This window comes from Myripristis murdjan, chromosome 9 (genome assembly GCF_902150065.1).
Source record: "Myripristis murdjan chromosome 9, fMyrMur1.1, whole genome shotgun sequence".
In the NCBI taxonomy this organism is placed as follows: domain Eukaryota; kingdom Metazoa; phylum Chordata; class Actinopteri; order Holocentriformes; family Holocentridae; genus Myripristis; species Myripristis murdjan.
In genome coordinates this window covers 38,231,410-38,245,113 of record NC_043988.1, presented here as the reverse complement: position 1 = coordinate 38,245,113, position 13,704 = coordinate 38,231,410, and the positions used below count along the sequence as shown (strand labels likewise).

Genomic DNA, 13,704 nt, shown 5'->3' with positions numbered 1-13,704 from the left:
TAGAAAAGTGATTTAAAAGCCACCTTTATGTCATTTTCATTGATAAATCCGTCAATTTATGTTTGGCATGAGCTGCCATGTTGTTCTGAACTAGACCTAAACCAATCCAAACCCTGATCCTAACCATTTCAAAATAAGATCACAATAACAGATTAGAGCCTAACCAGACGCTCCATTATTCTGAAAGCACAGAGAAACATTTAAAACCCAACAACACACACTCGAATAAAGACACACACACACACACACTGTCAGGGAACGCTTTACTGAGGGCATCAGAGAGACAGACAGGCAGACAGACAGACAGACTGTCAGGGAACGCTTTACTGAGGGCATCAGAGAGACAGACAGGCAGACAGACGTCAGACAGACAGACAGACAGACAGGCAGACAGACAGACAGACTGTCAGGGAACGCTTTACTGAGGGCATCAGAGAGACAGACAGGCAGACAGACTGTCAGACAGACAGACAGACAGACAGGCAGACAGACAGACAGACTGTCAGGGAACGCTTTACTGAGGGCATCAGAGAGACAGACAGGCAGACAGACACACAGACTGTCAGGGAACGCTTTACTGAGGGCATCAGAGAGACAGACAGACAGGCAGACAGACAGGCAGACAGACAGACAGGCAGACAGGCAGGCAGGCAGGCAGGCAGACAGACAGACAGACAGACAGGCAGACAGACAGGCAGGCAGACAGACAGACAGACAGGCAGACAGACAGAGACTGTCAGGGAACGCTTTACTGAGGGCATCAGAGAGACAGACAGACAGGCAGACAGACAGGCAGGCAGACAGGCAGACAGACAGGCAGACAGACAGGCTGGGTGATGTGCAGCGTGATGTCACATCAGTTGCTGTTTTCTCTTCAGCTTGGCGGCCATCTTGTGTCCCAGCTTCCTGGTCGCCTGACTCTGCAGCAGCCAATCACCATGAAGCTCAGCAGGAGGCCACAGCTGACACACACACACACACACACACACACACACACACACACACACACACACCTGTAACTAACAGCAGGTCTGAACAGCAACAAGCAGTACCAGGCTATTTCCTGGTCAGTGATGGGAGTAACGGCGTTACTAACGGCGTTACTTTTATCAGTAACGAGTAATCAAAGAAATGACTGTTTCCCCCGTTGTAACGCCGTTACTGACAATAAAATGCGCCGTTACTTACCACTAATAATTATTATTATTATTTTACTATCCTGTTCGAAAAATGTGCGTCTTGTGGAGGAAAAGCGGTGTGTCAATTTTCAAACCGGTCGGACTTTGCAGTTTTTCGTAACTTATCAACATGCATGGAGACTGACTCAGCACAAATTAGAAGAATCGTCTGTGTTCTCCGACGGCAGAGCAGATAGTATCTCTGCCTGTCGTACAGAAGACCACAAGTTCAATTCCCCACCTGGACAAGCTGGCATCACTACTTTAAACTATAATGAATGACTTTTTCAAAATAACGTGTCCAACACTGACAATGACAGATGAAATTTGACAGCAATGTCCACACTGCAACAGCAACACAAAAATATGTGCATTAATAAGAGGATTTAAGAAAAGAAAAAAGTAATCATAAAAACTACTTTCCCCAGTAATTGAATTACTCTTCTGCAGCAGTAATTGAGTAGTAATCAAAATTACTTTTTTACAGAAGTAATTAGTAATTGTATCTTATTAGTTTTGTGAGTAATTGGTCCCAACACTGTTCCTGGTGTACCTGTGTTTCGTGGTCCTGGGCCGGGACTACTTCCTGAACTGTCTCAAGGAAAGCCACAGTCATCTCCAGCACCGTTACCATGTCAACGCGGCCGCCAGGGATTGTGGGTAGCAGCTGTCGCAGCCGGCTGCAGCTCTGAGTGATGCGTTTCCTGTCACAGTGATGACATCATCAGAATGTGAGGTTATGCGAGTGAAGACAGAGGACAGATAAGTCCTTCAAAATAAAGTGCAACTTCCTGGTGTGTCACGTCCTGCAGCAGCAGAGGGCGCTCCGCCTCCGTCCAGCATCAACACGCCTCCTCTCAGTAAAGTTTAGGATGTGTCTGCACCTGAGGCCTGTACCATAAAGCTGGATTTGGGCTTAGTGAGCTAACTTCAGGCTTAACCCTGGCTTTTCTGTACCATAAAGGTGGCTTACTTTTTATCGGGCTACGTTGCCGTGGTAACGTATGCTGAACACCTAACCTGCTCCGGAGCAGGTGAAGTTCAGGATAAGAGCTCAGCAGGTAGAAAAGCCCCGCCTACTGACCAATCAGCTGTCTTGGAAAATGGCCTGCCCATTTTCCCTTTCTTCTTCTTTTATAAAATTAAAATTAATACATTTTACAATTCTTCTTGTATTTATTTTTACTCATGACTCTGCACTGCCCAACCAAAAATTGATCTTGTAGACTGATGTAATGATTTTTTAAAAAATATTTTTGAAAATAAATGAGGGGAATTTAATTCAGAGGGTTAAATAAAAGTCTGATAAAATCCAGGCCAGCCTCTGGGCTCCTTTAGGTTTCCATTAGTTTGCTCATATTTAGTATTTAGGCTGGCTGCCCTGAAAAGTCCACATGAGAGTTGGTGCCAAATGTTTTACAGTCTTTAAGTGACAGTGAAATAATATTTTAACCAGCAGAATAATCACGAGGCGTCAGATGCTTTATAAAATGAAATATCAAAATCAGTTGAATCAAAGTGATGATTCTGCTGAAGCTCAAACTGAGGGCAGCGGCCCAGCGAGGGTCGCCCCTCACTGTGAGAGAGGGCCAGTTCCTCTGCAGGAGTGCACGGCTGAGTGGGAGACACATTCATTTACTGAACACACAAATGTTACTGCAGTCACATCTACTCGTGCCGTCATGGTGGGGAAGTCAGATTATAATCCCACTAATTTACGCATTGACACAGTAAGCGATTTTTTGCCAGCATTCCTTGCGGCTTTTGGCAGCTGCAACTTTGTTGCTTTTTGCCTGGATTATTGATTTATATTCCTCGTATTTATTAATGATTATTGTCTACTCCTCGGTTGTGACGTATGCGGCTCCGGTAGATTTTTCCATGTCTCCGATTGGTCGCATGCAGCAAACACCGCCCTTTTTATGTGAGCGCGCACAGATCTAGATTGGAAAGCCTGGGTTGAGTTAGCGAGTTGATAGCCGGCTTAATGGTCCCCAAAATCCTGAGTGCTGATGTCTGGTTAAGTGAAGCCAGATAACTAAGAGAAAGCCCGACTATGTTAATCCAGCTTTATGGTACAGGCCTCTGGTTCTAACAGGTTCTAACAGGTTCTAACAGGTTCTAACAGGTTCTAACAGGTTCCAGGTGATCACGGCTCAGGGTTAGGGTTAGGCTGGGGTGGACAGGTAAACTGGCTGTTTACCTGTGTGATGATGTCATCACACAGGTAAACAGCCAGTTTACCTGTGTGACGCCGTACAGTTCTTTTGATATGAACAGCACGTCATCACACAGGTAAACAGCCAGTTTACCTGTGTGATGATGTCATCACTCGCACACGCTGGGCTCTTTTGAAAGGTGTGTCTCTGCCACGTCTTCAGTTTCAGCTCTTATGTGTATCAGAGGCTGTGTGTGTGTGTGTGTGTGTGTGTGTGTGTGTGTGTTGTGCTGCAGGTGACCGAGGGGAAACGACACTTGGTGCTCCTCATGTGTGAAGGTTCACGGGGAAAATGACAAAAAAGTGATTCTGATTCTGAGTCGACACAGTCGGTGATTTTTTCCCAGCATTCCTTGCGGCTGCAGCTGTGTTGCTTTTTGCCTGGATGATGGATTTATATTCCTCGTATTTATTTCAGATTATTGTCTGCTCCTCCGTTGTAAAGTATGCGGCTCAGGTGGATTTTTCCTTGTCTGTGATTGGTCGTCTGCAGCAAACCCCGCCCTTTTTCTGTGAGCGCACAGATCTAGATTGGAAAAGCCTGGGCTCAGTCAGCGAGCTGAAGCTTCATGGGACTGAACATCAGGAGTGAAGCCAGAAAACTAAGAGAAAGCCCAGGGATTATAATCCAGCTGCTGGGACAGGGGACAGGGGACAGGTTTCACAAGAGAGAACATAACCTGTGTGTGTGTGTGTGTGTGTATGTGTGTGTGTGTGTGTGTGTGTGTGTGTGTGTGTGTGTGTGTATGTGTGTGTGTGTGTGTGTGTGTGTGTATGTGTGTGTGTGTGTGTGTGTGTGTGTGTGTGTGTGTGTGTGTGTATGTGTGTGTGTGTGTGTGTGTGTGTGTGTGTGTGTGTGTGTGTGTATGTGTGTGTGTGTGTGTGTGTGTGTGTGTGTGTGTGTGTGTGTGTGTGTGTGTGTGTGTGTACACCTGCGGTGTCGCTCCAGCAGAACACAGCCACTGCTGCTGTTTCTCAGCGCCTGGTGATGCTCGTTCTTCATCTTCCTCTGAAAGTCATTCAGACCCTCCTCCTCCTCAGGGGGCGGAGCCTCCTCAGGGGGCGGAGCCTCCTCAGGGGGCGGAGCCTCTTGCAGAGCTCGGGACTCGATGGTTGACAGACTCTGCTGGTCTGGACTGAGCTCGGCCTGGCAGGACAAGCCAACAGAACCAGCACCAGCACCGCAACCAAGACCGGGACTAGGACCGGGACTGAGACCAGGATCAACACCAGGACCAGGAGCAGCACCGGGACCAGGACCAGCACCGGGACCAGCACCGCAACCAAGACCAGGACCAGGACTGGGCCCAGAGCTGGTACAAGGACCAGCCCTGGGACCAGGGTGGAGACTTGGGTCCAGGAAACTGTCAGTCATGTGAAGTCGATGCTCTGTTCCTGTCTGTGCTTCTGATCAGAAAGACAGAAAGACAGCAGCTAGCAGCTAACAGCTAACAGCTAACAGCTAACAGCTAGCAGCTAACAGCCCCCCTAAGGTGTGCTCAGGTGTGCTCAGGTGTGCTCAGGTGTGTTCAGGCAGGTGTGCTCAGGCAGGTGTGCTCAGGTGTGTTCAGGTGTGTTCAGGTGTGCTCAGGCAGGTGTGCTCAGGTGTGTTCAGGTGTGTTCAGGTGTGCTCAGGTGTGCTCAGGTGTGTTCAGGTGTGCTCAGGTGTGCTCAGGTGTGCTCAGGCAGCCGCTCGTTAGACGAACTGAATCTCCTGAACTGTTAATAAAAACGCGTCTTAAGATCTATTTTTATTCCTTGGCTTTTTACCTTCTCAAGCTGTTTTCATCTTTTAACTGGTTCCATGTTCAGTTTGAGTGTTTTTCCCCCCACAGCTGTCTCACCTGACCTGGACGTCCCAGGTGTCCTCGGCACCTGGTCCACCTGCTTTACCTTGTTCCTGTTTTACTGTTTGTGAAGCTCTTTGGTCTTTGGAGGTGCTGATTATTATAAATGAAATAAAGATGGAAAATGAGCAGTTACCAACCTGCAGGAGAGCTTCCTTCACCACGTCTTTCTTCTGTTGTTCTTTTTTTTTTTTTTTTTTTTTTTTTGCACAGCGCCCCCTGCTGTGCTGGAGAATCTGCTCAGGCACTTTCTTTGAGAATCACTGTGTCTGGACTGTAACTGAAAAATTCACTTTATCTTTGTTTTCTTTCTTCCTCTTCTTCCTTATTGTTGTTATGATGCATTCAGACACTTTTGACAACCATTTAAACTCAAGAGCCGACGCAGCATCACTCATCTGACCTCTGAATAGATCATTTTAAATTCAATGCATGTTTATTTTAAGCCAAACTCCCTGTTGCCAGGCTCTGTGGCTTCACAACAAACAAAACAAGGCGACTCCCCCGACTTCATCCTCAGAGCGGCCAGAAAAACCCCCAGAGAGGCGGACAGGTGAGCCCCAGGTGCTGACCAGGTGAGACAGCTACAGACACCACACACTTGAAAGAGTTCATTGTTATTTAATTAAATACTGTTTTTTATCTTGTCATGTTGACATGAAAAGAGAACCTGAAAGTCTCATTTTAATAAAAGTGATGAGAGGCAGCTGGGATCTGATCTGAGGGTCACAGACATGATTACTTCATATGAATACTAATATACACCAAAAATACACCACCAAGACCAAGGAGGTCACAGTAGACTACAGGAGGTACAAAACAGAAACTCAGCCCGTTCATCAGCGGGACGGAGTGGAGAGGGAGGCCGACTTCAGGTTTCTGGGCGTCACCATCGAGGAGGAGCTCACCTGGAGCTCCAACACCACAGCTCTGGTTCAGAAGGCCCAGCAGAGACTGTGTTTCCTCACACTGCTCAGGAAACACCAACTCCCTGTGAAGGTGCTGGCAGCCTTCTACCGCTGCTCGGCAGAGAGCGTCAGAACAACTGCAGCTGCACAGCCGCAGGCAGGAAGTCACTCCAGAGAATCAAGATCATCGGCTGCCCTCTCCCCTCACTGGAAGAACTGTACAGCTCCCGCTGCCTCAAAAAAGCCAAAAACATTCAGAAGGTCCCGTCCCACCGCGGTCACACAGTCTGAACGTGCAGGACTCCTAAAGCAAGAACAAACAGGCTTAACAGGTTTTTATCCCAGAGCTGCTGCTGAAAACTAAAACTAACTCACGTGCTGCACATGAAGCTGTGTGATGTGACATTCATTCTGTTAAGTGCAATACATGGAGCTAACATTATTTATTATTAATTTACAGTATGTGTAGTTTTTTTTAATCTTTTCATCTTTTACTCATGCACCAAAGGATTGCATTCAATTTCGTTGTACTTTCGTTGTACAATGACAATATTCTATTCTATTCTATTCTTAATATTAATTTGTGATGAGATTCATCACAACTTTGCTCATCTTTTCATGTCTCATTATGTATGTATTGAATTTATTGAGTATTCGATATGTATGTGTATTATTACATGCAGTGTAGCTGCACATCATACAGGTGGAAATAAACACACACTGATCCCACCACACACATCCAGTTTGTCACGACCTCATCATGACCTCATCGTGACCTCATCATGACCTCATCGTGACCTCATCATATCTCACAGAAACACACACAGGTTTAGAAACTGAAAAAAAAAAAACTTTATTGAAGTTTCTTTACAATTTAACAAAAAAAAACTCACTTTACAAACTAAACAAAAAAAAAAACCGTGTGCGTGTGCGTGCATGTGTGTCTGTCCGGCTACATGCGGCAGGTGTCATGGAAAGCCTCCAGGGTCCTAAAGTCCCTCCATGTTGGTGGCAGTCCGTCCTGCAGGAAGCGGCCGCAGCGCTGACAGGACGACTGGAAGAGCTTAATGTAGCTCCGCAACCAGGTCTGACAGACAGACAGGTACAGAGAGAGACAGACAGGTGGAAAGAGAGACAGGTAAGAGAGAGAGTGACAAATACAGAGACAGGTGAAGGAGGACAGACAGGTGGGGAAAGAGAGAGCATATTTAAACCACTGTGCTCTTATTTTGAAGGCTGAGCATCAAACGGAAAGTCCTCTTCTGCTTAAAACCTCATTTGAACTCCACCAATCACACACGCAGTGTGAACGCCATGTGACTCAGAGTGACGCCATGTGACTCAGTGTGAACGCCGTGTGACTCAGAGTGAACGCCGTGTGACTCAGAGTGAACGCCATGTGACTCAGAGTAAACGCCGTGTGACTCAGTGTGACGCCATGTGACTCAGTGTGAACGCCATGTGACTCAGAGTGAACGCCATGTGACTCAGAGTGAACGCCATGTGACTCAGAGTGACGCCATGTGACTCAGTGTGAACACCATGTGACTCAGAGTGAACGCCATGTGACTCAGAGTGACGCCATGTGACTCAGTGTGAACGCCATGTGACTCAGAGTGAACGCCGTGTGACTCAGAGTGAACGCCGTGTGACTCAGAGTGAACGCCGTGTGACTCAGAGTAAACGCCGTGTGACTCAGAGTGAACACCATGTGACTCAGAGTGAACGCCGTGTGACTCAGAGTGAACGCCATGTGACTCAGAGTGAACACCATGTGACTCAGAGTGACGCCATGTGACTCAGAGTGAACGCCATGTGACTCAGAGTGAACGCCGTGTGACTCAGAGTGAACGCCGTGTGACTCAGAGTGAACGCCATGTGACTCAGAGTGAACACCATGTGACTCAGAGTGACGCCATGTGACTCAGAGTGAACGCCATGTGACTCAGAGTGAACGCCATGTGACTCAGAGTGAACGCCATGTGACTCAGAGTGAACGCCATGTGACTCAGAGTGACTCAGAGTGACTCAGAGTGACTCAGAGTGAACGCCATGTGACTCAGAGTGAACGCCATGTGACTCAGAGTAAACACCGTGTGACTCAGAGTGAACGCCGTGTGACTCAGAGTGAACGCCATGTGACTTAGAGTGAACACCATGTGACTCAGAGTGAACGCCATGTGACTCAGAGTGAACGCCATGTGACTCAGAGTGAACACCATGTGACTCAGAGTGACGCCATGTGACTCAGAGTGAACGCCATGTGACTCAGAGTGAACGCCATGTGACTCAGAGTGACTCAGAGTGACTCAGAGTGACTCAGAGTGAACGCCGTGTGACTCAGTGTGACTCAGAGTGACTCAGAGTGACTCAGAGTGAACGCCATGTGACTCAGAGTGAACGCCATGTGACTCAGAGTGACTCAGAGTGACGCCATGTGACTCAGAGTGAACGCCATGTGACTCAGAGTGACTCAGAGTGACGCCATGTGACTCAGAGTGACGCCATGTGACTCAGAGTGACTCAGAGTGACTCAGAGTGACTCAGAGTGAACGCCGTGTGACTCAGAGTGAGCGCCGTGTGACTCAGAGTGACTCAGAGTGAACGCCATGTGACTCAGAGTGACTCAGAGTGACTCAGAGTGAACGCCATGTGACTCAGAGTGAACGCCATGTGACTCAGAGTGACTCAGAGTGACTCAGAGTGAACGCCATGTGACTCAGAGTGACTCAGAGTGACTCAGAGTGAACGCCATGTGACTCAGAGTGAGCGCCGTGTGACTCAGAGTGACTCAGAGTGAACGCCGTGTGACTCAGAGTGACTCAGAGTGAGCGCCGTGTGACTCAGAGTGAACGCCGTGTGACTCAGAGTGACTCAGAGTGAGTGCCGTGTGACTCAGAGTGAATGCCGTGTGACTCAGAGTGACTCAGAGTGAGCGCCGTGTGACTCAGAGTGACTCAGAGTGACGCCATGTGACTCAGAGTGAACGCCGTGTGACTCAGAGTGACGCCGTGTGACTCAGAGTGACGCCATGTGACTCAGAGTGACGCCATGTGACTCAGTGTGACTCGGTGTGACTCAGAGTGACTCGGTGTGACTCAGAGTGACTCAGAGTGACTCGGTGTGACTCAGAGTGACTCAGAGTGACTCTGTGACTCAGCGTGACTCGGTGTGACTCAGAGTGACTCAGAGTGACTCGGTGTGACTCAGAGTGACTCAGAGTGACTCGGTGTGACTCGGTGTGACTCAGAGTGACTCGGTGTGACTCAGAGTGACTCGGTGTGACTCAGAGTGACTCAGAGTGACTCGGTGTGACTCAGAGTGACTCGGTGTGACTCGGTGTGACTCAGAGTGACTCGGAGTGACTCGGAGTGACTCAGAGTGACTCAGAGTGACTCGGTGTGACTCGGTGTGACTCGGTGTGACTCGGTGTGACTCGGTGTGACTCAGAGTGACTCGGTGTGACTCGGTGTGACTCAGAGTGACTCTATGACTCAGTGTGACTCAGAGTGACTCTGTGACTCAGCGTGACTCGGTGTGACTCGGTATGACTCAGAGTGACTCGGTGTGACTCAGAGTGACTCGGTGTGACTCAGAGTGACTCAGAGTGACTCGGTGTGACTCAGAGTGACTCGGTGTGACTCAGAGTGACTCAGTGTGACTCAGAGTGACTCTGTGACTCAGTGTGACTCAGAGTGACTCAGAGTGACTTGGTGTGACTCGGTGTGACTCGGTGTGACTCAGAGTGACTCGGTGTGACTCAGAGTGACTCGGTGTGACTCGGTGTGACTCAGTGTGGTTCCAGTGTTTTGGGAGGCAGACTGACACGTTCAAACGATACAAGCGTGATAACTGTAAATACAAAAGGCTTGGACAGGCGCCCTTGTAGGGCGGGGCTTAGCGAAGGGTCATTCAACTGTTTTTATGAAATCAAGTCATGATGCGTCTCTTGGGGGATCGTCGGCATTCAAGACATAACGCTCTTCAAACACTGATCCTTCTAAAAGTCAATGAGAGAAATGAACTGGAAGTTCCTGCTCTATCAAAAACAACCACTGACAGCACAGATCATATCAAACACATCAACTATATAAGGTGAATAACAGATAGGTAGATAGGCAGGTATACTTTATTGATCCCAAACTGGGAAATGCCCTATATAAGGTGAATAAATAATATAAATCATATATATCAAATCAATAATGTAATAAATGAAACGCTGGCGTCTGATTGGTGTGACATCACAGCCAGTCTGCTGACACAGGAAGTGATATCACAGGAAGTGTCACAGGGCACTCACTGGGAACAGCTGAAACTGGATTCTGGTTATTGATCAATAGTTACTGGTTATTGGTTATTGACTGGTGACTCACCATGAAGGACCGAACGACGACATCAGGCATCTGAGGCAGCTGGTAGTGCAGCAAAGCTGTGGTGGCGTGGTCTGTTACCTAGCAACAACACAGCCAATCAGAGTGCATCTGTGGGTGTGGGTGTGGGTGTGTGTGTGTGTGTGTGGGTGTGTGTGTGTGTGTGTGTGTGTGTGTGTGTGTGGTACCTTCTGAAACACCTGGTACTGTGACTTGGTCCAGATGTCTAGCTGAGGAGACAGAAGGACAGAGGTCACCATGGTAACAGACAACAGAGGTTACCGTAGTGACAAAGCAGGTGGGCGTGACCTCTGACCTTTCCGTCCTCGTTGTAAACGTTCTCGTTAAAACCCCGAACGATTGTCCTGTCGATGAACAGTGAACGCATCACGACGATCGCCTTCAACACCTTCCCCAACGTCACCTGACACACAGACAGGGGAGAGACAGACAGGTGAGACAGACAGGGGAGAGACAGAAAGGTGAGAGACAGACAGGTGAGACAGACAGGTGAGAGACAGACAGGTAAGACAGACAGGGGAGAGACAGACAGGTGAGAGACAGACAGGTGAGAGACAGACAGGGGAGAGACAGACAGGGGAGAGGTAGTAGTAGTGGTGCCAGCGGTCCTAGTAGTAGTACAGTAGTAGTAGTTATAGTAGTAGTAGTACAGTAGTAGTAGTTATAGTAGTAGTAGTTATAGTAGTAGTAGTAGTACTGGTAGTTTGGGTGTGTTGCAGTTGAAAAGACACAACAAAACAGCAGGGTGAGTGTTCAGGCTGTGTGTGTGTGTGTGTGTGTGTGTGTGTGTGTGTGTGTGTGTACCAGCAGCACAGCAGACGTCCCATTGGGTCTGAACAGCTCAATGGACATGTCAGGAAACATCCTGCCGATCCGAGAGATGACATCATCCACATACCTGCACACACACACACACACACACACACACACACACACACACACACACACAGAGAACAGAAAAGAGTTAAGGCTGATTTATGGTTCTGTGGACTCTGGACGTTCATGCAGTCGCTCTGCAGACAAACACACACACAAACAAACAAACAAACAAACAAGGAAGCCGGAGGCTACCTACGCTACGCTAACCCTCTGTCAGCTACGCTACGCTAACCCTCTGTCAGCTACGCTACGCTAACCCTCTGTCAGCTACGCTACGCTAACCCTCCGTCAGCTACGCTACGCTAACCCTCTGTCAGCTACGCTGCGCTAACCCTCCGTCAGCTACGCTGCGCTAACCCTCCGTCAGCTACGCTACGCTAACCCTCCGTCAGCTACGCTACGCTAACCCTCCGTCAGCTACGCTACGCTAACCCTCCGTCAGCTACGCTACGCTAACCCTCCGTCAGCTACGCTACGCTAACCCTCCGTCAGCTATGCTAACCCTCCGTCAGCTACGCTACGCTAACCCTCCGTCAGCAATGCTAACCCTCCGTCAGCTGCGCTAACCCTCCGTCAGCTACGCTACGCTAACCCTCCGTCAGCTATGCTAACCCTCCGTCAGCTACGCTACGCTAACCCTCCGTCAGCTACGCTGCGCTAACCCTCCGTCAGCCGCGCTAACCCTCCGTCAGCCGCGCTAACCCTCCGTCAGCTACGCTACGCTAACCCTCCGTCAGCTGCGCTAACCCTCCGTCAGCTACGCTACGCTAACCCTCCGTCAGCCGCGCTAACCCTCCGTCAGCTACGCTACGCTAACCCTCCGTCAGCTACGCTGCGCTAACCCTCCGTCAGCCGCGCTAACCCTCCGTCAGCTACGCTACGCTAACCCTCCGTCAGCTACGCTACGCTAACCCTCCGTCAGCCGCGCTAACCCTCCGTCAGCTACGCTACGCTAACCCTCCGTCAGCTACGCTAACCCTCCGTCAGCTACGCTACGCTAACCCTCCGTCAGCTACGCTACGCTAACCCTCCGTCAGCTACGCTACGCTAACCCTCCGTCAGCTACGCTACGCTAACCCTCCGTCAGCTACGCTACGCTAACCCTCCGTCAGCTACGCTACGCTAACCCTCCGTCAGCTACGCTACGCTAACCCTCTGGGCGTCAGGCTGAAGGTTTACGTGGAGCCCTGAGCAGTACGCTTAGTGTACTACAGTATGCAGTACAGTGCAGTATTAGTGTAGTACAGTATGCAGTACAGTACAGTATCAGTGTAGTACAGTGCAGTACAGTGCAGTATCAGTGTAGTACAGTATGCAGTACAGTGCAGTATCAGTGTAGTACAGTGCAGTACAGTGCAGTACAGTGCAGTACAGTATGCAGTACAGTGCAGTATTAGTGTAGTACAGTATGCAGTACAGTACAGTATCAGTGTAGTACAGTATGCAGTACAGTGCAGTATCAGTGTAGTACAGTATGCAGTACAGTGCAGTACTCACTGTGGGGGCAGGACCAGCGTGCTGGGCTGGACTTTGGGCCGCCTCTTGGCTGATGCTCCCATCTGATTGGCTGATCGTTTGAGTGACTGCTGGTTCAACAAACTGGAGGCTAGACCAGCATGATACTGAAGCTGCAGGTAAACAAACACAGGTAAACAAACACAGGTAAACAAACACAGGTAAACAGAAGCAGGCAGAAGTCGGGGTCCTGCTAGTGGAGACGACAGAGTCTCAGGTGTCACACCTGAGGCCTGGATCAGGCTGATCTCTCTCCAGAGGCCTGGATCAGGAAGCGGATTAAAGGGTTAGCGAGATGCCTTCAGGCTCAACTCCGGATTTGCTGTATCACAAAGCTGGTTCACCTCTGATCCTAATCCTATCCTGAACGCTTCAGGATAGGATTGAATCCTACATAAAGCTCCGCCCCCTGGCCAATCAGCTGTTTGCCAAACCGTGGCCTGTCCAATCACTGAGGATCCTGGAGAGCATTACGGCGTGAAAGGATTTTCCTTGACCGATCAAACCCGTTAGATTTTGCCGACGACTCTCTGTCTGAGAGAGAGGCTGTGATGTGATGTGAAGCAGCTTCAGCCTGGCTAACAGCTGCCTGCTGTACAGAGCTGACACTCTGGAGGAGAGGAAAACACACAAGAGAGATTATTAAAGGAAATTTGATAATCCAAAGTATTTTTAGAGGCGTGTCACAACATTTTAGGGACATTTAAAATGGAACAATTAATTAGCTCTTAATGTTTTTGGGGGGCAAATTATTCCTGTGTGAGAGAA

The 13,704-nt window shown here is 49.0% G+C and overlaps 2 protein-coding genes across 2 annotated transcripts in view; both read right to left on the bottom strand.

The window, feature by feature from the left end:
• Positions 1-246: 246 nt before the first annotated feature.
• LOC115365537 (splicing factor, proline- and glutamine-rich-like) lies at positions 247-5,276 on the bottom strand. Its single transcript, XM_030060597.1, has 4 exons — positions 5,241-5,276; positions 4,329-4,803; positions 1,732-1,882; positions 247-962 (listed from the first exon to the last, which is right to left on the bottom strand). Exons 2-4 carry the CDS (start codon positions 4,769-4,771, stop codon positions 852-854), a joined length of 705 nt encoding a protein of 234 aa, XP_029916457.1. The 5' UTR covers positions 4,772-4,803; positions 5,241-5,276; the 3' UTR covers positions 247-851.
• A 1,746-nt stretch (positions 5,277-7,022) lies between these two features.
• The window catches only part of med27 (mediator complex subunit 27), a 10,714-nt gene continuing 4,032 nt past the window's right edge, over positions 7,023-13,704 (bottom strand). The window contains exons 3-8 of the mRNA XM_030061017.1: positions 12,919-13,049; positions 11,347-11,440; positions 10,838-10,945; positions 10,710-10,751; positions 10,525-10,602; positions 7,023-7,238 (exon numbers count right to left, since the gene is read on the bottom strand). Coding sequence (XP_029916877.1) covers positions 7,104-7,238; positions 10,525-10,602; positions 10,710-10,751; positions 10,838-10,945; positions 11,347-11,440; positions 12,919-13,049 — 588 coding nt within the window. The 3' untranslated portion in view covers positions 7,023-7,103. The remainder of the gene's footprint in view (positions 7,239-10,524; positions 10,603-10,709; positions 10,752-10,837; positions 10,946-11,346; positions 11,441-12,918; positions 13,050-13,704) is intronic.

Bases quoted from the DNA above. Each gene is read 5' to 3' on its own strand.
- LOC115365537 (XM_030060597.1), bottom strand. From the start codon at position 4,771: ATGACTGACAGTTTCCTGGACCCAAGTCTCCACCCTGGTCCCAGGGCT. The intron at 1,883-4,328 runs GTGTACACACAC...TCACTGTGACAG, and splicing joins CTGCTGGAGCGACACCGCAG to GAAACGCATCACTCAGAGCT. The intron at 963-1,731 runs GTACACCAGGAA...TGTGTGTGTCAG, and splicing joins CCCAGGACCACGAAACACAG to CTGTGGCCTCCTGCTGAGCT.